The sequence below is a fragment of the Halyomorpha halys genome, unplaced genomic scaffold (assembly GCF_000696795.3).
Source record: "Halyomorpha halys isolate HHAL.00 unplaced genomic scaffold, Hhal_1.1 Scaffold1749.1, whole genome shotgun sequence".
In the NCBI taxonomy this organism is placed as follows: domain Eukaryota; kingdom Metazoa; phylum Arthropoda; class Insecta; order Hemiptera; family Pentatomidae; genus Halyomorpha; species Halyomorpha halys.
Window position 1 is genome coordinate 190942 of NW_027113763.1, and position 24557 is coordinate 215498.

At 28.7% G+C, this 24557-nt stretch overlaps 3 protein-coding genes across 3 annotated transcripts in view; 2 read left to right on the forward strand and 1 right to left on the reverse strand.

The window, feature by feature from the left end:
• The window catches only part of LOC106690512 (phosducin-like protein), a 5912-nt gene extending 4299 nt beyond the window's left edge, over window positions 1-1613 (forward strand). The window contains exon 2 of the mRNA XM_014435952.2: window positions 647-1613. Within this exon, the coding sequence (XP_014291438.1) occupies window positions 647-878 (232 nt within the window). The 3' untranslated portion in view covers window positions 879-1613. The remainder of the gene's footprint in view (window positions 1-646) is intronic.
• Window positions 1614-11810: 10197 nt separating this feature from the next.
• On the forward strand, window positions 11811-18162 carry mRpL52 (mitochondrial ribosomal protein L52). Its single transcript, XM_014435951.3, has 4 exons — window positions 11811-11912; window positions 13117-13186; window positions 15039-15165; window positions 17910-18162. Exons 1-4 carry the CDS (start codon window positions 11882-11884, stop codon window positions 18048-18050), a joined length of 369 nt encoding a protein of 122 aa, XP_014291437.1. The 5' UTR covers window positions 11811-11881; the 3' UTR covers window positions 18051-18162.
• A 2153-nt stretch (window positions 18163-20315) lies between these two features.
• LOC106690510 (GTP-binding protein REM 1) overlaps window positions 20316-24557 on the reverse strand; it is a gene marked incomplete at its 5' end in the record, with an annotated part of 60328 nt that continues 56086 nt past the window's right edge. The window contains 1 exon segment of the mRNA XM_014435949.2: window positions 20316-24007. Within this exon segment, the coding sequence (XP_014291435.1) occupies window positions 23742-24007 (266 nt within the window). The 3' untranslated portion in view covers window positions 20316-23741.

Below are 24557 nucleotides of genomic sequence, written 5' to 3' on the forward strand. Positions count from 1 at the left end.
TTATTTACTGATAATTCTATTTATTCTCCTACAAGAAAAAAAAATGTCTGGGTTGGTGGTAAAAAATATTAAAAACTATTAGGAACCTACGTTTCCACCCTTGTGACAGTTAGGGGCTTAAGTGGTTGGCAATGAACCTTTTTATCAGTTAATTCTCAGATTTACTATTTTAGTTCCTTTTTGGACCACTACCCAGAACATCTTAACCTTCAAATTCTTAATTGCAAAAAGTTTTGCATTTTTATAAGGCCCTAATTTAAAATAAATGGTGCCTGTATTACTGCAAGAACTAGTTTCAGCTCTTTTAAAATTACTGATTCTGTTAAAGTTGTATATTATTTTAGATCTTCTTAGATTTTTTTTGTTTTTTGATAGCAATTTATTGTTGATTATTCATTTTCATCTGTAATATATATTCTTATTATAAATATTCTATGTTACATTTTAAAACAAGGAATTAAATTATTTGCAACCATTTCGATTTTATTGTTAAAAATCTTTGCTATATTAAGTTCTTTCTTTTATAAAGAAGCAGAAATAGATTTTAATTTAAAAAAGGTTTTATAATTTTAAGTGTATTTATTTCATTTATTAGTAATCAAAATGAGCTTTATATCAATTATCATTCCAATATTAATGTTTACAGGTTTAAAATGGATGGTGTACCTGCTCTTCTTGTTTATAAAGAAGGTTCTGTTATTGGAAATTTTGTCCGAGTAACCGATGAACTTGGTGATGAATTCTATGACAGTGATGTTGAAAATTTTCTTATTGAACATGGAATTTTAAATGATCCTTACTGTGTTCCGATGATTATGCAACATGATGATGATGACGATGATGATGATGATGATGATAGTGATTGGAGCCTAGAGTAATATCGTTAGAATTCATGATGCATTATTTTTATTCATATCATGTTTCTAACATCAAATCATGTGTCAAAAACTTAATGACATTGTTTTTTTATGATAATCAAGATCTTTTTATTCATATTGTTTGTACTATCTTCTAATTTTATATACGAAATGCTAAGCAACTTTGAAATTGTCCTCTGTTATTATAAGTATGTATTATTTATTTAATATGAGTGTATTTATTATAAAATGTGCATTATTTAACTTTAGGGTTTAAAGCTATTCATATGTTTATTGCAGATTCATTAGTGGGAGAGGGGAGGAGTGTAAGAAGGGGTAATATATGTAAATTTGAACTGTAATATGTAAGTTTTATTATATCAATGGAACAATGGAACTCATCTAGTAGATTATATAACTTTAAGAAGTTTTATTCCATTTTTAATTGTAATAACTTTTTGTTATTTTTTTTTATAACTGTTAAAGTCACGAAAAGGAGTTCAGCACTGGCTGCTCCTTTGTTTTAAAAAATGATCTCATATGAAAGTGATCAATGATGGCATATGAAGTGTTTTAATATGTATATGTTTCCTTAAATTCAGTGAAACCTCTCTAATGAACACCCCTCCCTGCAATTTTCTAATTGTTGAAAACTAGGAAAACCTATGGTTAATGGTTTTATCTTTTGATAGAATACTTAAATAGAATACAAATATGGTAATCTGTGAAAGGCGACAACCATTTTCTTGAATAGAACCTAATGCTGCAATACTATCATTGCATTCAAGAAACTATCCTTTTTTATTCTTCAGTACAGTTTGCAGATTTGAGTAGGATCATGCTTCTCTCTCTGGTTTTCCCCCAATTAAAACAATCCACTATAATTGGTTATGTTTGATCCAGGAGGGTCTCCCAACCCCAGAGTTGAATCGCAGCTAATGTAACAATAAATAATTGTCTGGCACAGCCAGTGAGATAGGATCACAGTGCCTTACTGAGCTTCCCCTCTCATGTTTTGATACCCCATGGCTGACCATTATAGAGTTTTCACTGTAATGAATTTTTTGCTTGGTTTTAGGATAACTAAAACTCAAAATTACTTTGTTTATTGATATGAAAACAACCATCTTTATTTATTTAATATGCATGGTTATGTGTAAGTTTCAAGTTTACCATTTAGAAATTATATTTTGATTCCTTAAATTTATAATTAGCTTTCTAATGGAAGATTCCAATAAGAAAGCCTTGTGTATTTAAAATAATAGTAATAACTAGCCAATCAGTATTTCTATATTTTAAGTATCAACAAGATTTGAAAACCACAAACCACCATAATTCAGACCAGAGATAACATGTGTCCAGAAATCTGTTTTAAATTATTTTGGTCAATTTCGTCATTATAATCAGCTTATATTTTTAATTGGTATTTTGTTTTTTTATGTTATTTTATTATGTTTATTTGTGTTTAGTAATAATTTTGTATACATCAAAATTGTAGTTTTTTTTTTTTTTAACCTATTAGATACATACCTGCTTTGATTTGAGCTATGAACAAAAAATATATTTTATATCATTAGGAGGGATGAGGGATGTGTAAAAAGTGATCTAACAGTGTTTTTACTAAAACATTGATGATTGACCGTGTTTAATATTAAATGCAGTCAAAGAAAAACTCAAATACATTACAGGGGCTTTCAGACTTGAAGTCAGAACAAAAGTTAATCATCAATCAATCGAATTTCACTGTGACTTCGAGTCGAAAATCCTGATAAAGCCCTACAACATGGGGCGAAACATTGGCTCTGTATAAATAGTTTGATCACTATTCTAGTTTTTCTTTGACTGCACCCGGACCATCTTCCATTTAATATTTTTACTAAAATGAGGTTTGCTGATATCTATCTGTACTTGGGCCAAATCTTAGCTACTGTGTTAACAATTTAAACTCTGAGAAAGAAATTGTGGGTTTATGATTGCTGAAGTATGATAAAAATAGTTTAGACGGTAAATTTTCTAAAAAAGAAAAAATACTATATCGATAGTAGTCACACTTTATTGGTTGTAGACACACACTTTCGTCAGGATCCAACTTTAACTTGAATTTTTCCTTCAACAGTACTGTTGAGATTTATTGAAAAAGATTAATTATTCTATAAAAGCTTGCACTCTTTCTAAACTGTTCTTTCCCCCTATCTCACTTATCACATAATGGAAATTATTAAATAATAGCTAACTTTAAAAACCAGTGGATACCTGATGAAATGTATTCAAATAAATTAAAAAATATTGTTTACACTTACTACTTAAGTTATGATGAATAAAAATAAATAAGATAGAAAATTAACAAATAAAAATATTCGATACCTGTTGATACATGTGTTATTATTTGAAAGATAAATTTAAAAATATGGTTTGTATGTATAAGGAATAATAATAAAGAAAAAATGCAACCTGCTCCTAGGTATGGAAAGAACATCTTGGAAGACATTACTTTTTCCTCTGATCCAGATAATTATAAATTTTTATCTCGATTTGCTAAGTACTTGGAAATTTAAAGGGCCTTTTGAATATTATATGAAGAAGACTTCATGCAAGTTACATCACAATTGTCAGAGCTGTGCTGGCACTATTGGCTAATATAAGAACCTTTTTCAGCTATTACACGGCTGATATTGTGCACAGGGTATAAAGAGGGTAGAATTGAATTAAACTCATCAAAAAGTACTCACCTATCAATTTACAACCTGCTGACTCAATATGAAGGAGCCTTAGAGGTGTATAAGTCTTAAAATGGTTCTCAGAACAGAATTATATATGTCTGAAATTCATACTTATTATTATGGTATTGTTCTAACTAGAAAAAAATTCTAAATATCGGATTTCATTTCATTTGATCCAAGCATTGCTGCTGGAGGTGACCAATTGTAGTGGGAAATAAATTCATATAGTGAAAATAGCTTAAACTTATGCTATACCTAGAAGTAAATGTAAATCAATTTCTGTCCATGGATTCTAATCCAAAAATGTTAGAAAACACATTTGTAAAAAAAATATTGGTGTTTGAAAAACTGTTTCTCAGAAAATATTGGATTTTAAAAGTTCTATCAGGTCTCAAAATTTGGCAAAACTACTCTAGAATCATTTCATGTCAACTCAACATAATTTTGAACCTTACCGTATTAGATTTTATTCAAATTTTGCATAGGTATTGTAAAGATATACACTTGGGAAAAATGTGAAATTTTCCTGAGGTATGGCCTATCATTTTTGAATTACTGAACTGTTAAGTCTTTATAAATGGGCTAAAAAACAACAAATAACAAATTTTGCTGTAGAATCTTTTCTAATTTATCTAGAGATATGGGATAAGTTTCATTTTACAGTATATTCTATGGCCTTTCATATGATGGATAATTCTATGTGGTTAAGTTAAAATGTTTCAAAACCTAATTTATTTTTATTTTCTCAGAAAGTACATTTTTTAAATTTTATTTCTTGAATAGGTTGTGATAATGTAAATCATAGGACAAAATATAAATGTGGGACGGAAATTCATTATAAAAACTGCTTTCTCATAAATTGAGCTCTTTTTTTCATATTAATTATTACAGCAATGTTGATTTTAAAATTTTCATGAAAATAAACACTACTCAGACTTGAATAATGATTCAATTAATAAGTCAGGAAATTTTGACACTTTTCATTCCACAGTTTTTCAGCTATATTGGGGGGAGCTGAGCAAGAAAAATATACATTGGTAGTGTTTTCTGCTGCCCACTCAAAAAGTTTTAATAGGCTGGAGTTTTTATTTGATTTTAATGGAATCTTAGAAAGCTGGCAAGAGTTGTCAGTTTTTCTACAAAACTTCCAACTCGGTCACAAGTGCCATGCGCATACACTAAGGCAAAAAGTGCCACTCTACTTCTAGATCGGGAATTTCAAGATTCATTTCTCAGGGTTGCAGGAAAATGAATATGGACTGACCAGGTGGGAATCGAACGAATAAAGGCAGCAAACCATTTTTCCTAGACCAGACTGTTCCACAAAAACACGAAGGTACTCAAAATGTGGTAGAATTGACCAATTCCCAAACCTTTGTTTAAAAATGAATTACCTGCTTCTTAAACAGTTTAAGGAAGTTCTTAATTGAAAACAATCTAAAGAAGATTAGAGCAAATACTCTAATCAAGTCGACCCAATAAATTCAGGAGAACCTTTGGATTGATATCCACAGACTAGATCAAGGGTTAAATGTCAAACCCCAGAATTATATCATGGGGAAAAATAAAGACCTTAATAGATATAGAAATGTAGGAGAATTAGATATACTTTTAATGTAGACACTACTTAATAGAACCAAATTTGGAAAAAAAACAAAGATTATCGATTTTAATTTGTTTACATAATTTTAATTTTCAATTTTATAAATTTTTCTTAGGTTTTAAATTATCCACTTAAAAAAACTAAAAAGGTTGTATTGTATGTCGGGAATTAAAAACAAAAATTACTCAGTTATACCACAAAGCAATTTTAGATGTTTTTGCTACTGAGTATATAATTAAGTTATTATATTAAATATATTTTTAAATTGATTGGCATGCCAATAAATTATTTTAAAAAATATGATATGAAAAAAAGAAGATCAAGGTGAAAGGAACACAAATATTTGATAAGTGGGAAAACATTTATCTTACAAAAATATGAATATGAGAAAAAATTATTTTTTAATCCTATTTTATTTTGGAAAATGCAAGTGAGTTAGCTGAAAACTACCACCATTTAAGATTTACTAAAATTTTACTAGGTCCTGTGTTGGAAAAGGATTATTTAAAAATGTTCTTCCAGGCAAAAGTTCCTATTTTTTCTGTAATTTCACACAACATATTCTTCAATTTTATAATGATGTACATTATACTATAATAAATTATTATTAAGGAATACAGAAAGATTAAAGTAATTATAATAACACATTGAGGATATCCTCAAAATTTACAATTTAAAATTTTTTGGGTACATTTGTGTTTGTTGTTAGCTTTTCTAGTGGGATACATATTTAGTTAATAGATATCAATCAAAATAATATGGATTTCATTAAACCCACAAATTTTTATTATAAAACTATCTTACAATAAACATTTTTATGACAGTTTCACAATATTTTTAACATATTTGTGATGTTTTGGCTCTATTTCATTGGCCATTCTCAAAACACAAACTTCGACCGAGTTATACTTCTGAAATATAGTTTCATGCGTACAATAAAAGGAAGTACTTGTAAAATATAAAAAAAAAAAAAAAAATCTTGTTTGTTTTCTTCTTCTATTTTATATTTAATTTTAATGTTGGATTAACTCATAAATAATCACAAAACGAAAAATTAAAATAATGATAGAATCATTTGATCCAGGTTGAAAATGGTGCCATCTCATATTTCATATATATATATATATATATATAAATAAATATAAAACATAAACATAAATAATAGTCTGTCACTTTGGGAGGAATAAATGTGTTACTGATAATGAAAAACTCAACTAAAAATTTTTGATTTGAGCGTCGCTGATATTTTCACTGCCACCATTATGAAGGAGTAATAAATACTGAAAAATTAAAATTATTTTACCCAGGCTGAAAATGGTTTTGTATCTTGTTTTTGATATATTAAGTACAATAATAAAAGCTATCGGACAGACTGGTGGGGGTAATGTTTCAGATGATGATCAACTCAACAAAACCTGGCTGATATTTCATTGATTATTGTTTCATACAATACGGATACGCCTGAGAACAACTATCCAGCTTTGAAAAGATGGAAAGCCTATTTGTGACCACTAGGAAAGAGAGGGTAATATTAGAGATAATTGAGGTCATGCCTTTTATTCTATCGCTTTCTGGACTATTGAGATTAAAATCTTAAAAAGTTAAAATGATATGTTTTAAGTAGAAAAAAGATCTTAATAAATAAATAAAATGTCTCAATTTTTAACTGAGTTTTGTGCCTATACAATATCTCTACCCACTTCATTTAAAAACTTTTTTAATTCACTATACTCTTTGAAGTAACAGGAGGTTAAACTTTATAAGATTTAGAGTTGAAATGTTTTTGGCAATTGATTTAGTATTGTACTTTTTTAAAAATAGTAATATTTTTTTTTTAAATATTGTATAGTTTTGTTCCTGTGGACCAAAAACTGATAGATGTTTTCATTTATATATATTTATTTTTTTGCCTGTGTTTATGGTTCTATTGCTTTTTTAAAAATTTTAGTTATTATTTCTCCATTTCGTTTTCTTTAAGTAAGACATTTTCGTCACAATAAAAGTAAAAAATAATTATTTATTTCATACTCATTTCAAACTTTATTTCACCTTCTTTTTTCTTAATTTTACTATTACTTATTATATGAGGTGTTCTTGTCGAAAGTGGTATAAGTTTATTTTTTATTTATTGAAATATTCAAAGGTTTGAGTTAGTACTTATTTTAAAACTGTTTGTATTGTAGTAATGTTTTTAAATTTAATCATGCAACAATAATTATTGCTAATTAATTAGTATTCTAATAGTTGTTTAATGATTAATTATAATTAATAAAAAATCGAAACAGAAAAACACCTGAGAAAATTCATTATTCTTGAGGATTAGTACTACTATAAAAAACATTTCAGATCTACTATTTTTATGGATGTATAAAATGTTTGAAAAAAGGTGAAAAATGAAAATTTCCATTTTCTGAATTAATAAAGTTCCTCAGGAATAAAAAATGAAAACAAAAGATCTAGTTGTCTCACAAAGCTAAGGTGTTGTACTTTTTTCTTGCATTTACAGAATTATAGAAGCATATTTGTCTCTTTTATGTAATGTTTTTTTTCAATCAATGAATTTATAGATAAAGAGTTCTAAAAAGTAATGAACTTTGTTAAAATAACTAACTTCACTCTTTAACTATTGCAAGCACACACTCCCTCAACCTTGAAGAAGCCCTACATAGGGAGAAACAATATTTTATAATTTAAGAATTCTGATCATAATCTTAAAAAAAAAAAAAAAATAGTTGTATCGAAAAATAGTCGGAAAATAAATAGTTGTAAACTATTTTTGTTTCTCTTTTGACCGCAACCCTGACCATCTTCTTATATTAAAAAAAAGTTTAGCCTTATTTTACATTTTATTTAATTTTGTTTTTTAAAGATTGTTTTGTATTAATAAAAGCCTCATCTTTTCATTTTAGGAAGACCTGTGATGAACCTGAGCAAAGCTGAATTTTTAATGACTCATTTGCCAATGGCTACTAGACTGTGTGCAAACAGGAGTACATTTACCATAGAATGGTAGCTGTGGATGAGGATGGAAAACCAGTTAAAGATACATTCATGTTGCCTTCATGCTGTTTGTGTACAGTGGTATCTGTTGGAGCAATGTCCAGACAAGGGATGGCAAGGAAACCTATACGACCACAACTCCTCCCCCTTAATACTAAGGAACTGTTAACTTCATTGAAACATCTGAAAAATTGTTGTCTGGTTTAAGCAAAATCATTTGTACTTATACAAATCTTTTATGCAAATAAAGTAATATCATGAAACTGTTGTGAAGGATTGTATATAAACCTTAATAATTAATCTCATCATAACTTTAAGTATGTGTGTAAAAAGAATTTATTATAACTAGATTTTTTGTTTGGATAACAACTTTTGTTTAATCGATTTATTTAATTTTTTTGTTTATCTGTATACCTATATGGACATGCATATTTACATTTATATTTATTTACATAGAACAAGTTCATTTGTTTTTTATTTGTCATAAGCCTAGACCAAATTTATATAAATAACAAATTTTTCAAATATATAATGCATTATCTTACAAAAAATAAATCTGCTTTATATGCTTTATACATGTCATTTATATCATTTAAAGCATTAATAAGACACCATAATTATTGGTAAGGTTACTTTCATCAATGAGTAAAATATTGTTGAAAAAAATGTGAAACCACATAACAGTCAAATCCTAACTTTTCAAGGGGAACAGCATTTTCATAATATTGAGTTTTATTTTTATTATTTTTTTTAAATTAGCATTTACTAGCAAGGTATGTATCATCCAAGAGAAAAAAGTAATAAATAATTCTACCTTTTCGAAGATGGCAGACGTTATTAAGATGTTGTACTTACTACTCTTGGTTGTATATACTAGTAATTTTAATTATTATGATGAAGTAAATATATAATTTATAACAAAAAGGGGAAGAATAATTGAAAGTTACTAAACAGAGGTTCAAACAAGATATTTGAACATAAGAAGATAAGAGGTACATGATGGACGATGGTGTGAATGGACATGCGGTTGGAAGACTTGGTAGAGGAAGAATATCAGGGAAATAAAATGGTAGAAAGGGTAGTAGCCAATTCGGATCTTCATAAAATTGGGAAATACAAGTGTCCCTCTTTTCTGAAGAAATTTAAATAATTATAAAATTCATTTCTTCCAAACTCTCTTAATCTAAATGGTTTTCAATTTATCATGTATTATTATATATAATATTATATTTTTTATTTACGATTTATGAAGTTAATAAGAGCATTAAGGAAAGAACAACCAATCAAGAGTGTTATATATTAACTAATTTTAAACACACATGAGTAAATATGACTGAAAAATCATACATCATTTTTACTCCGGATCAATAAAAAATAAAATAAATAAAATGGCAATTTAGAATGTTAAAAAAATAGTTCAGCAAACAGCAGCACAAAACAAGGAATGTAGAAAATTATAGTTCCAAATTACTTTGTTAGAGGCCAGCACCATACAAACAGCAGTTTTTTTATAGCTAAATATAGCTTGATAATATTTTTAATAATAGATGAGGAGAAGATGGTTGGGGGTGCGGTCAATGAAACACAAATAAGTATGACTAACTTATTTTAATGTGCCGACGTTTCGGCTAGAGTTTCTAGCCTTCTTCAGGGCTGCTCGCTGAAAAGTTGAGCACCTAATATTAGGTGCTCAACTTTTCAGCGAGCAGCCCTGAAGAAGGCTGGAAACTCTAGCCGAAACGTCGGCACATTAAAATAAGTTAGTCATACTTATTTGTGTTTCATTGACCGCACCCCCAACCATCTTCTCTCCTCATTTATCATCCACGGTCAACTATCTCTCATAATTTTTAATAATAGTTCAACTAACTGCTTAAAGGTAGCAGCACCAATCAATAAAGGGCAATAAGAGGCCAGAACCAACCAAACAGCCTTTCCGAAGTCTAGCAGGAAAATTTTTATATTTTATTAGGATATTAGGAACTTACAGGAGCTCAACAAGTCCGTCTGCCGTTGTAATAGTGTTGGAACACAATCTATCAAGTCTGTTCCAACACAATTTTTTACTATCCGATCTGATTACTTGAGCTCCTGTGAGTTCCTAATATCCTAATAAAAAATAAAAAAATTCCTGCTAGACTTCGGAAAAGACTGTTTAATAGGTGCTGGCCTCTTGTGGTGGTTAATAGAACTACTATTTCTATCTTTCTTGATTGGTGCTGCTATCTTTAAGCAGTTAGTCGATAGTTCGACTAGCTAATTAAAAATATTTTTGAACTATAGCTTTGGACTTAGGAAACGGCTGTTTGCATGGTTTTGGCCTCTTATTTGGAACTAAAATACGACAGGAGAGGTGCGGTCAGCAGAAAAAAACACAAATAAACTAAATAATTATTTTGAGGTGTAGTTGACCGTAGATTAATGATTGGAGAAGTTTGTCGGGGGGTGCGGTCAACTAAGAACAACATAAATAAACAAAACCATATTTATTTACGTCGGCATAAAATAAATAAATATGGTTTTGTTTATTTATGTTGTTCTTTGCTGGCCGCACCAGCGTCTTCATCAGGGCTATAAAAACAAATAACAAAAAGACTTAACAACCATCATTCAGAAAAATATATATATATAAATAATAGACTAACAAATTTGGAAATATACATAACAATGAACTGAAAATATAAACAAGTTGATTAATTTTATTATCTTATTGATTTCATTTCTCGTTTTGAACTGCTATCGTTAAACAGTTAGTTGAACTATTTTTTTAACATTCTAAATTGTCATTTAATGTATTTTTATTTTATTTTTTTATTGATCCGGAGTTAAAACAATGTATTATATTTCAGTCATAAATTAGTTAATATATAACACTCTTGATTGACTATTCTTTCCTTAATGCTCTTATTAACTAAATAAATCGTAGATAAAACATGAAAGAGTAAAATAACAATTAAATATTGTTATTTAAAATATATTATTTGACTATAACTATGATAAAATAATTTCACCTTTATAGGAGTGTATCTTTCATTGTTATTAAAGATCAGAAACTTCAAATAATTATGAATTAATTAGTGAGTTGTAAATTAGTTTTGTTATGAAAAATTAACCATTTACATGGATTAAGAGAGTTAGACTTTTAACGCGTTTTATGAAGACATCTGCACCATAAAAAATTGTTGAAATTGAAATTTTACATAATAGACGAATCTGATTATGATTTTAGTATGATATTGTGAATTCCTGCCTATCGTCATAACATTTGGTAAGGTTGATATGTTGCGACAGTTCACTGTCAAGGCATATACATGACAGTTATTGGGACTGTTAGTTCATTGACAATACAGTTAATGATCACATCAGACTTCCAGCGATATTACTACCACGACAGTAAACCAGTGACCATGAATGCCATCGTGACTAACTATAGTTATACAGTAATAATGGTTTGCCACCTTTTTGTAGTACCAAAAGTAAATATTTACCTTAATTCTTAATATGATTTACTTGGAGAATAGTGCTTTATCAAAGATTAAATTTTCTATTATGGGATAGCTATCTTCTGATGGATTCATATTGTAGTATCGACCAACTAATCGATAATAAAAGAATCCTCTTTGGCAGAATATAAGCAAAAACTTTTATATCGGAAAACCTCAAAATTACCTTTTTGTATTTATAACTTTTATGTTATTGAAATGATTATATTAAGGAATATTAATACCTTGAGTGAGATTTTTTATATTTTCAGAGTTAATTATATTAGTATATTAAGATAGTATGTCTTTGTATTACTTCCTTTGTATAGTTTCACATAATTAATAAAACTCAGATTAAATAATTTAAGTTATTAGTTATCTTTACAACTAAAGTAAATTCTGCTTAAGTGGGATACACAATGTTAGTAGGTGACTAAGACTACCCAGTAGTTAGTAAAATGTAGATTCAAACCTGCTTCATGTAATCGTCTGAGTGCCTGTATATAAAAAAAAAAGACCCATTGTATTGGGTCAGTCAATACTCACAAAAACTTTTTCTTCACATGCCATGTTTATGTTCCATTTAATTCTATTTCATGATTCTCGCATGATTTTTGTAGAAACAAACATACTTTTTTTGTAACCTAGAAGTCTCTAGATTTTCCAATAAAATAGCCTATTTTTTATTTTCATCAGAAGATGTTTTAATAGAATTGTTCCAATTATTGTTACCCTCATTGTAAAACCTTACTTGACAATGGTCAATTTTTTATATTGTTGATACTAACAGAGTAGACCCTTATAACTCTTTAAAAATTAAATCAATTTTGCATGCAATAAAATCTTTTAATTCTATCAGACTAAGTACAGTAGATGTTTTTATTTAAATATGAATTGGACACCTTTTATGTATGATATAAAAACTAGAATGTTCATCAGCCAAATGAATATTAAAATAGGCCAATAACATAGTTTTTTTTTCTCTTAGAGACCTGACTCTTTTGGAACTAAGATTTTTATATTTAGTGTTATGTGATATACCCCCTTAAACGAAATCAACTGCAGCTAGTTTTCTGGAGAAGGTTACATCTTCCCAAATTACCCAAAAATATATCATCTCCTTGGTTTTACCTACTATGGGAAAGGCCATTTCTGTCTTTATTTTAGAATTTTATTATTTATACTGTACATATTTATTATTCTAAGGAGACTAGGACTGTATTGTCAATGAACTAACAGTCCCAATAACTGTCATGTATATGCCTTGACAGTGAACTGTCGCAACATATCAACCTTACCAAATGTTATGACGATAGGCAGGAATTCACAATATCATACTAAAATCATAATCAGATATGTCTATTATGTAAAATTTCAATTTCAACAATTTTTTATGGTGCAGATGTCTTCATTGATTTTTCATTTAAATTTCATTATATTGTTATTAATTTCAGACAATTGGAGAGGCTGTGTGAACTTTTCCACACTCAGAGCGTTACAAGCTCAACATGAATGGATAGTGAGGTAAGCCCGACTTTTTGTATAAACGGCAATCTCTATCTATTGTTATTCACAATAAAATGTATATCTCATTAAGAACTAAACTCATGAAAATCATTGAAATTCATTCCGTTGATTCCGTGTTCAATTTTTGGGCACCTGAAAATACTTCTGAAAAGGGTTAAAGGCCTTGAATAAAGGGGATCTCTTAGTCTTTGAAGAAAAACTGGATTAATTTATTTAACAATAATTATTGGCTCAATCAAGAAAACCATAATTGAAGTTCTGAGATACAACCATTATGTCAGTAACTGATTTAATGCATGCAACTTGAAGCTTTTTTTTTTTCAACTGTTTCTGTATTAGGTGTAAGGCACACACTTCAGAAAAAAAAAATAATGATTTGAATAATGTGAGAATTTTTTATTGGCACACCTGTTTTTCTTATATTCAAAACAATTGTTTTAAACTAAAATTAATAAATCTTATTAGTGGCATGTATTGAATAATGGAACAATGAGTTAATAGAACATGTTGGTTACTCTGAGTAAAGATTGGTGTTAAAAAAACTAATGTAATCTAATCTGGAGTCTTCAATGAATATTCATTAATAATCGGGAATCATATTTAATTTAAGAAAAATGTTCTTGTTAGTCATGCATGTGCATACTAGACACTAAAATTAATTTAAATAAAAGTTAATTTTGTACTTTCATATAAATTTATGTAAAATCTAAATCTAAATGAAAATATCTGCTATGTCTGCTCAAGACTTTCCTCACCACTTTGGTTACTTAGAACAGTACAATAATTCCTTTAAGTATTTTTACAAATATTGGTCTGGTAATTAGTTTGCATTATTTGACACTTTAATTATCCTTCAAACAAGAGTCTGGAAAGTTTTTGAATTTTCCAAAAATTTAATTAACCAGAATTGAATGGATTTCCTTGAAAAACTGAGCAAATTAATCTTAAACTAATGTGGGAGTAGTTTTTCAAAGCTGTGATTCTAAATTATTAGCTCATTTAGTTTTGGAAAAAAAAAAATCTGTTAAATTCCAGAGTAAACAAATTAATAAAAGTGAATAATAATGCTGATGGGAAAACTAGGTGGATTTTTATAGTTGTTTTAAATATTTAAATTTAGTATTCCTGAGAACTTTGGCTATGTCTATGTATAAGAATGTGAATATTCTATGTATAGAAATGTGGCTAATTCTATTCATAAGAAAAATGAGTTTATTTCATCAGTGAGTTGATTATTACATTACGAATAATTGGTTAAATATGAAACAAAAGTAGTGAGGAGCTATCATAATATAACATTATAAGCTTCCTCAAAAGGCGTTGAAAAATAAAACTTTTCAAGAGGTAAATATCTATTTTAAAAAAGAGATTAATCTTCTATTACTTGTATCGGCATCAAGGAGAAATTAAAATAAAGAAATATTTTAGGACATTAGTATGAAAATCAGTGGTAGATTTAGCATCTAACTCTTCATTTTTTTGTTTTAACTCAATCAGTTTTTAATTGCCTAGTTACCAATGTACAAGAAGTTAGTCATATTTGAGATACAAAGAGGAATTTTTTTTTTACGGTCTCAGAAGGTTTTAAGTGTTCATTGGTCATAAAAATATTTAGATCCCACTCAACTTTTTATTGATAGATTTCTCTGCAGCATACTAATAGTTCTTAATAGATTTTAACAATAAACTTGTTAGAAACCTCATATTTCTCGAGTAGCGTGAGCAAAATAAATTCTTAATAATGATAACATAGAATGAAAACCAATATTTTTCCTTATATAGTTAATTTAAATTTTATAATTTTATTGTGAATTGACACTCTCTAACTTATTTTTATGTCTCCTCTTAGCCGATGGGTACCACCGAAGAGGAATGATATCCTTATTAATTTACCAGATTATACTTTCTTAGATCAAAGGCCCTCACCATATGGTACAAGACAGCGCAGAAGAATAGAACAACAAAAGATGTACACAGTAAGTATATTTTAATACTTATCTGAACATTATCATAAATATTATATATAGTTTTATCTTGTACACTGTATTTAATTTTCATGATATTGCAGAAGCATTCTTAAAACATTTTATTCTTATAATGAGTAAAAATAAATTTTTGGATATTTTTGACTTTATTAATGAATGAATTTCTATTTAAAAAAAAAATGTTTACTACGAGGGTGGTTTGAAAAGTTCTCGGAATTACCGCTAGATGTCAGTGCTAGAGCAATTAGGTTCCCGCACAGTAATCACACATCCTTTATGAGTGAACACGTGGTGTGAGTGGTAGTGACGACTCTTTGTTGTTTTATGCATAGTGATTTGTGACAAAAGAAAAAACTTTGATTCGAGCAGTGATTAAGTACTTTTTAAAGAAAGGTATGAAAGAAATGGAAATTCATGCTGACTTTCAGAACACACTGGGGGTCTCTGCTCCTTCATATTCAACTGTTGCCAAGTGGACCAGCGAGTGGATTTTATTTTATTTACTTATGTTTTAAAGGAAATTATCTCCTAAGGTTTTAGTTATGGTTAGTTGACTCCAGTTTTCCTGATATTTGATTTGACTTTAGATAAGTTTAGCAACCCTTTTTATTACAGATTTTCTTGAAATTGTGCATTTTCTTAAACATTTGGTTGATAGAAATATTGTTCACTCAGCTTAAAAAAGCTATCTTACCTTTATTAATTATTTCATTTATATATATATATATACTACTTAATTACTCAGAAGAAATAAACCGAGTTAGGAAAACAAGCTACGCAAATAATAGTTATAAATTAAAGAGAATTGATAAAAAAATTCCATTTAAACCATAAACTACTGCATGATATGGATCCTGATCGCAGAAATCATTGAGGCATAACTCTCCAACCTTGTGCTTTAAAATATTTTATATATTGGATAATATTTTATCAAAGGGAGGTCTCTAGAGAATATATCAGTGCTTATTTCACAAAGGAAAATCAATGGTCGATCGATCAGATCTTCTCATTCCAATTCATCCTAGAATGAAACAGAAATTCCGCATTCCCTTGAATCACCTATTTGTGGAGTTAGGGCTACCAATCACAACAGTATACTACAAGAACCTCTGTATCTATGCCTGAGAGAGCTGAACATTCCTGAGAAACTGATGTGATTGGTTCAATCAACTATGATGGTATCTGTGTAAGTGGTACCTATTCCAGGGAAAACATCAGTGGTGAACATTGTAAAACAGGATGATGCGCCAGTGTTTCTTGCATTTAACATCACAGGGGATGTAATTTACTGGGAACAGACACAATGTTTAATTAAATGTTTCAGATACTGGGATACGTGAATGGCCAAGATATTACCTTATCATCTTAGGCTGCATTATGGAGACGACTAGGGCTGGATTTAAATGCAATAAAAATCAATTATTTGGCCTCTGATTTAACTCTTTGGCAGATACTGTTCAGTTTGGCCCATATATCTTTGAGCAAGCATATGAACTTTTCTACCTAAGGCCTATCTATAATAACTTAAGATATAAACATATCAAACCAAAGAGAAAAGTTATTGCTATACGTGGGTTAGCCAGCCCAAACCCTCCTTGAACATTTTTCTGTAATGAGGTTCATCACACTTTTAGAAAATATATTTATTTTATAATGGCCAAAGTAGGCAAAAACCATATATTCAAAAATTAACTTTGATTTTAAAATAACATTCTTGCAAATATATGACAGATATTGACTGATTTATTTATGAGTTCGCAGAATAATTAAATTATATTCTATAAAATCATGATACGGCATATCTCGGCTCGATACATCTAATATAACAAGGTTTCACTTTTAAGTGAAAAAAATTTCATTTCTTTTTTTTAAATTTCATTTTTAGTTTTATATATTTCTTTACAGTATGCGTTTAGTATCATAATTATATTATATATCTTTACATTTAAGAATAATAGTGAACAGAATAATAATAACTCATGTTTCTATTTTTCAGTCCAAAAAAATTACCATAGTGTGTCTAAAGCTAATATGGGATTTATAATTTTATATGCAGCCCACGGAGTTATGATGCATTTCCAAAGTGGCCCACAAGATCATTTGGGTTGGCCACTCCTGTGCTATACAATATTACTTCAGAAGAGGAGATACCTAAGAAGGTTATCTCTGGCAAGAACAATAATAATCAGATTAAGACCAGTAGTAACTAATATATAATACAATAATAAAAAATGATTATAATAATGCGATTGAATGAAGTAAGTCAGCCATACTGGAAGAGCCGAAGGAATAATAATGGTCTTTTCAGGAAGAATATTTGTAGGAGAGCCAATTTGCCATTATATAAAAAAAAATATAACATCTATTGTTCATTTAGAATGATTGTTTCATGTTTCTGGTATAGATATTGAGGTTTATGTTGTCTAAACCAATGTCTGGCATAAGTGATAAGGAAATATCTATATACCTCCTTATTTATTTACATTTTCTTCACTGCTCCTCTAATTATTTATTCAAGTTATCCGCTTGAGATTGATTGAAGCTTGTTCCAAAATATATCCTTCCTCCCTCTAGAGTCCATTAAATTGCATTTTTGTAAATTTCAACTTGCAAACTTCCTAATTTTGGTTTCTTATGAATATGATATCTAATAATAAATTATTTAATGGTTTAGTGATAAAGTTAGAGTTAGCAGGCTTATTTCCCAAAAGTTACAGTATTACTTTTTGTTTTAGGCTAAAATTGTCAAACTGACTTCTGAAGTCGATCTTGCAATGACCTTGTACAAACAGAGGGAGGCTGCTAAGCAAGCTTCTATTGATGAGAGAATCAGCAAGAAACTGACAGAAAAAGGAAGTAAAACAGTTGGAGATTGAAACATGATTTAATTTATTTCTATAATAATAATTACATTAAAAATAGAACCATATAATAAAATTTACATCCATGTAATATTTATTTTCTATTCATAATATAAATTTCAATACATCTGTTTTCTTTCTTAGTTGTTACCTCTCATAATTTTTATGGAACATCTTAAATGTATATTGTCAGACCACCAAGTAACATTGCTAACCATATACTTAAGTCTCATAACTTATACATTTATATACAATTGAATATAGAGTTAGAATTAAAAGAATGGCTGCACTACTAACATAGACAGAGAACTACAACTGGTCGAATATAGATTAAACAAAAGTGACTAGCTAAAATATTGATTATTTAATATAAAGCGAATCTTACCCAAGGAAATGTTTAGCTTCCTACAAAGGTAAAGAATATTTTTTAATAAACATTATTAGTTGGTCATATCTGATAAATTTATCAGTGAATAAAACATTAATTTATCTTTTATAACCCTATCACTTAACAAGAACTTTAATACATCTTCTGTATAGAATGAAATTGGTTTAATTATTTAAATTTGAATGGTAGTGTGGTTATAATTGCCGAGGTAACCAAGTAGGGAAAATAATGCTATTGGTGGACTAAAATGTATTAGAGTAATGAAATACATTAATTGAAATTTATCTCTCAAATGATGCATTCATTCTTACAGATTCTTGGGAGTTTTGTTGATAACAGGCACTTAATTGCTAGGGTATAAAAATGATATTTAACTTTCTTATTTTTATTAATTTTTTTGGCAAAACTTTCTTAGTGATAACAATAATAGATCTGTCAAAGGTCTTAAGTACAAAACAGAATAACAATGTTGTTTTTATCAACTAGAATATTTTCATTTTAAAAATATATTAACTAACTGCTATCTATTCATTTTACAAAATACACTTTTATTTTATATTATATTACAAAAATGAAAAAAAAATTGTTGGGTTGATTCATAGACCAACAAAACTTTACTGACTGACAATTCACTCTGAAAGCAAAAATTAAAGGGCCTGAAAAATCCATTTTTTATTAGAGTGTTTGACAAACAAATTATTAACTCAAGAGTAAGCAAAACATAGCATCAGAAATTGATATAATTTTTTTTAATGATAATTATAAACAGAGATGTAGTACATATTTATTAGAGTAACATATAGGGATTATTATCAGCAGACACAGATAAAAGAGGTACAAATATGGCACAATACAGACACAAAGCAAAATATCTTTTTAATAAAAATTAGCAGCACCACAAACAGATTATACTGTGTTAAGAAAGAAATAATGGTTCAGGCTTCCATTCAAAAACATTTGATGTGGAAGACATGAGTGGAATCTAAATTAAATAAAAATGAATAAATAACTATTTCCTTTAGTCAAAAAACTATTTTAATTTCTATAATAAATCTGTTACATAAAAAAAACTTAAATACTAAAAGTAACTGTAAATAATTAAGAAGAACTTATTAAGTATAAGTCTTACAAGTTAACAATGGAGATATAACACGAGCGCTACATAAAATAGAGAGGTTATGAAAATTTATACCCTGTTAGTTAACCTAAGTGGATGATGCCTGTTCAAGGAGACGCTTGCGCTTGCGAGTATAATGTTGCCAAAATAGCACCTCCTGATCATCTATAAATTTAGCACATTGTGAATTGGCTAATTCTTTTCTAAAGTATTCGGTCTGCAACAGTTCAAGGAAGAAGAGGCAATATGGATATTTTAAATGTTTGGCATACTCTGGCTCTCGCCAGTACTCCAAATATTTGAGGTAGTTAACAAAAGCTTGGTCCTTAAAATATCCTCGTTGTGCCAAAAAATTTAAATAATTCGGATTCGCAAGGCATTGCACAAACTCCAGTTCAACTTGAAAGCGGATCTTATCATCATCTACAGTCATTTTACTTCAGACTATAATTTATAAGCAAAAAAGAAGGGACAATTAAAAGAAACATTCAACAAAGAAACTTCATTATATAGCTTAAGTTAGTAGTTAACATTAATGTTAAAACTGTAACTTCACATGAGGAAGAGGTAGAATTTCGACTAGGGATTTGATAGTATAGAAAATTAAGGAATAATTTAGTATGTATTGTGAAAATAATGTGAACTAACCAAGTAAGTAAAATTAAATTAAAAATTGCTGATAACTTAATTCATACTTTTTTCTCAAATGCTGACAATGATTTAAAGTCGAAAAACTACGTAAAAACATATAAAAAGATATAAATGAAAACCTACCTTTTAATATCAGTAAATATAAAAAACAACCTAAACCTAACCAGAAATGTGACAGTCTTTCTGGATAATAAACAAAAATAACTGATCAGAAGGTTACATTCATGAAGGTTAAGACACCCAACTAAGCAGTGTTGCCTCGGGCTTTGGGCAGTAATTACAAATTAACCATCCCACTTCACTATTACCATATTTTTTTTTGTTCTTGTACATTTAAATACTAAATTAATTATAAAAGATTTGGTTTTATTGTTTATGGTTCATTTAGGGTTTTTTTTTTTTGGACGTTAGTTTTACCTACTTCTTTCCTGTTACTAGCAAGGTCTGGAAGAAGGAGTATAATGGAGAAGATAATTCACAAGGAAAAATATAGCCTAAAAAGGTAGGCTTTATGGGCAAGATGAGTATGTCAAGGAAGGAGAAGGTCACTAGCAGGTCCAGCCTGGACCCCCCCTGCAAAATTAAAAGAATTGTTTTCTTAAAAATTTCTTTTTATTACATGTAAAAACAAGAACTTTTATTATTATATCTTTAATTGAAAAATTAAATTATTTGTCAAAATTTACTTTATTTAAACTGTATTTTTATATTTAAATTTTTGATTAATTGTATGGAATATATCTGTTACACATTTGCACCCTTCCCACAAAAAACCATGGATCCGAAACTGGAGTTGGGCCAATCATGGGCTGCCTTCTGTTTATGTTAATATTATAGAGACGCACACACGAATTTCTCTAGAATACCTTTGTGGATTTACATTATTGATAAACCAAATCACTGTAAATAGCATTAACCATATTCAATTTAGTCAATATTAAATTTGATAATCATATTTGTGTTTGAATGAATGGTTTTACAGATAATGAAATTAATAGAGGAAATTCCTATTTAAATAAAGTAAACCTAAGAATAGTAGGCATGGTTAACTCCCCTCTTTATAGCTTCACTTTCCCTCTGAAGGAGTGTAGGGTAAGCTACCTCCCTCTAAAAAGATGCTGGTCTGATCTACCTAATTTCAATGTTTGCTATATCTGTTTGGTACTTAGAGGATAAAGCCTCATTTGATAAATATTACCAAAAAGCACCATTAGTGCAGGTAGTCTAACCAAACTTTGCAATTTCTCATGGACTCTTGTCCCAAACCCTGATATTATCCAGTTTTCATCTCTTTATCCAACAAGAATTATTAGATATACTAAGATTTTTTTGGAGATAAAACTGCATCAAAATAATTGTGAACTGATCCACAATAGAGGATTAAACCAATATTACTCTGAACTAGGCATTCAGGGACTAGCCACACACACATAACATATGTGTTACATACATATCATGTATAGCATTCACTGCCTCTGAAGTCATAAATAACAATACTTAATTTGATTTTTTATAAATATTAAATGATAAAAAACACAAATAAACATGTTTTTTTATTCCCATAATTAAGAAACTTTAGAGGTTAAATAAAAGAGTCCTGATGCTCACTGTCAGAGAGGAATGTGTTAAATTCTCGTCTTTGTCAGCTAACAGTATTATGAGTTTTCACACAACGTAGAATTTTCCAAATGCACAAACTTGCAAGAAAACATGAACATCACATGTATCTAATTCAAAAGTATGAATGTTGTTAAAAAACAAAAATTTTTATAGGTATTTTTAATGATTTTAAAGAAACACCAGTTCTGTTCATTATGTGATAAAATATTTAAGTGTATTTTCTGTAGTATAATTCTAATACTAACCACATTTAAATGGTATATAAAATATTTTCAAATTATTCATTTATAAAAATTATAGTTTTTATATAACATTTCCAATGTAAAATTTTCATTTGAATGGTACTTTGGTCAGGATGCATTCAATATGCAATGCTAAGAAAGGGGAGTATTTGTTATCTCTTTCCCAGTATAATTAATTTTAATAGTCAAACTTTTGCCATAGCTTTAATCCAATTTATATTGTTTATTTAACTATAAAGCGGTAATGTCTTCAAAATATAATATCTATAGGTATATTTTGAAAAAATGCAGTGTTATTTTACCTTTTGATGAAAGTATTAATTTTGTGCTTTATTATAACCTTCATCTAAAAATTATAGCAAATCTGGATTAAATAGTAAATATTCATTTAACATTAACAGAATGAATACTAGGACTTTTGTTAACATATTAATGAAAATTTCAGTTTGCAAAATCTTGTGTTTAAACATGTCACTTCCCATTAAAATTGCTCAGATACATCTAAATATGGCCCTTAGATGATTTCATTATTGGTTGGTCGCACCTATGAGGCTTAGAAACAGAAAAGAAAAGAACATAATTGATTAGTGGAATGTATGATTAATATTTTTTTTTCTTTAGTAGTTTCATTTAAAAGGATCAATCAATCATTGAATTGCCACTGCTAATACCTATGTTGGCAATTTTTAGTTCAATTATTTTTGAATGGAACTACCGGTACTGACTTATCTCTCTTCCAGATTGACAGAATCTCTCTGAAGTCTATATGATCAGGAACTTACTTCTATTTCCTGACCATGCCATTAATCATTTAAGGGATGAGTGAACTCAGATTGTATCTGTCTGAAACTATAACTGATTCTGAAACTTTTTTTTCTATGCTAACAAGACTAAGTGGGTCTTGTTAGGAAAGGAAAAAAGTCTATTCTATCAAGAACAATTTAGAGTGCTAGACCAGAATTTGAAATTAGTAAGTATAGTATAGGGATCACTCTAACCACTAAGCTACCTTGCTCCCAATTATAAAAATAATAATAATATTTAACTGTGATTCAGAAACTAATTAATAAGATTTTTTTTTTAAAGGTTAGCTGATTGTTTAAAACCTCAATATTTTAGTAATTGAAGAACATACTTTTTTTGGAATAGATCCTGCAGGAATTTCATAATTTTTACTAATCTATGACTGATATGTTGAATGTATACACTTGTAGGATGAAACATTTCAACTACTTTCCTCTTTTTAGTATCAAACAGCTAAATTGGTATTTCCAACAGAATATTTGTAAAATCAGATATATAAATATATACAATAATATATATTCAATATATCTGGTAAATATAATCACCTCCATTTCAACTTTATAATCTATCAATACTTTTATTGAACTAAACCATGTAAATTTAATCCATCTCCCTTCAATATGAATATTTCAATTGCAAATTTTTTCAATATAAATGTCATCTATATGGTAGATAACAAAAAAACTTTGGAATAGACCTCCAATGTAGTAACAAATGTTATATTTTATGTGTGTTTTTTTCTTCAGTCTGCTATTATTACTCAAATGGAATGCCATAAAAGGGGACCATAGTTAATCGTATAAGGAAACTGCCCTCAGCCCAGGACTCAGGGAACAGGACATAAGTGCTAGTCACAAATAGGCAAGTAGACGTAAGGGCATCCCCTACAAGATATGGAGATTTTCGCAGTTTTTAAACTTGGAGTCCTCCTTGCCAAAAATCCAGGTAAAGACTTGTCGAGCCTTGACAGATGCACGCATCATCCCATGGCTGTGATACCAATGGCGACTTGTACTTGTTGGTCCTGGGCTAGCCTCCTTCAGGCGAATTTGTGTCAGCAAACCTACCAGTAACTCGTCCACATTATGATTGATGCCAACTGAGACTTCGATGAACTTGCAGTTAAAAGTACAGGCCACACATCGCCCATCTGTTAACAGAAATATAATTTTATCTTAATAAATAATATTATTTAAAATAGGATTAAATGTCCAAATGGAGTCAAAAACTAAAAAAAATACATTATTTTTATAATATATCAAATTAAAACCCTTTAGCTTCTTAAGTGAAAGTATATGATGAATTTAACAGTATTTCAGTATCTTCAGAACTACAAATTACAACTACTTGTATTTTTGGGAAAATGTATTAAATATTAATTAATAAATTTCATGGATGAATATCATAAACTATATTGGTAATTTTTTGCTTTTAACAATAACATTGGTAGCAACTTAAAAATTTTTTAAGGTGATACAGCGAAACTTCAACTTATGTGAATTAAGATTTTTATTTGAATACTTCAAATAATAACTAAAAATATATATAGGAAGATGGTCAGGGTTGCGGTCACAAGTGAAACGAAAATAAATTACAACTATTTTATTTTCCAACGTTTCGCCCCACTTTGTAGGGCTTCATCAGGGCTAAAAAGATACAAAATGAAACTAAGTTAAGATAAAATAATAGAAATAAAAATA

Coding starts and splice junctions, on each gene's coding strand:
- mRpL52 (XM_014435951.3), top strand. CDS start 11,882: ATGATTATATTAAGGAATATTAATACCTTGA. Junction 13,187..15,038: donor CAACATGAATGGATAGTGAG/GTAAGCCCGACT, acceptor GTCTCCTCTTAG/CCGATGGGTACCACCGAAGA. Junction 15,166..17,909: donor AACAACAAAAGATGTACACA/GTAAGTATATTT, acceptor TTTTTGTTTTAG/GCTAAAATTGTCAAACTGAC.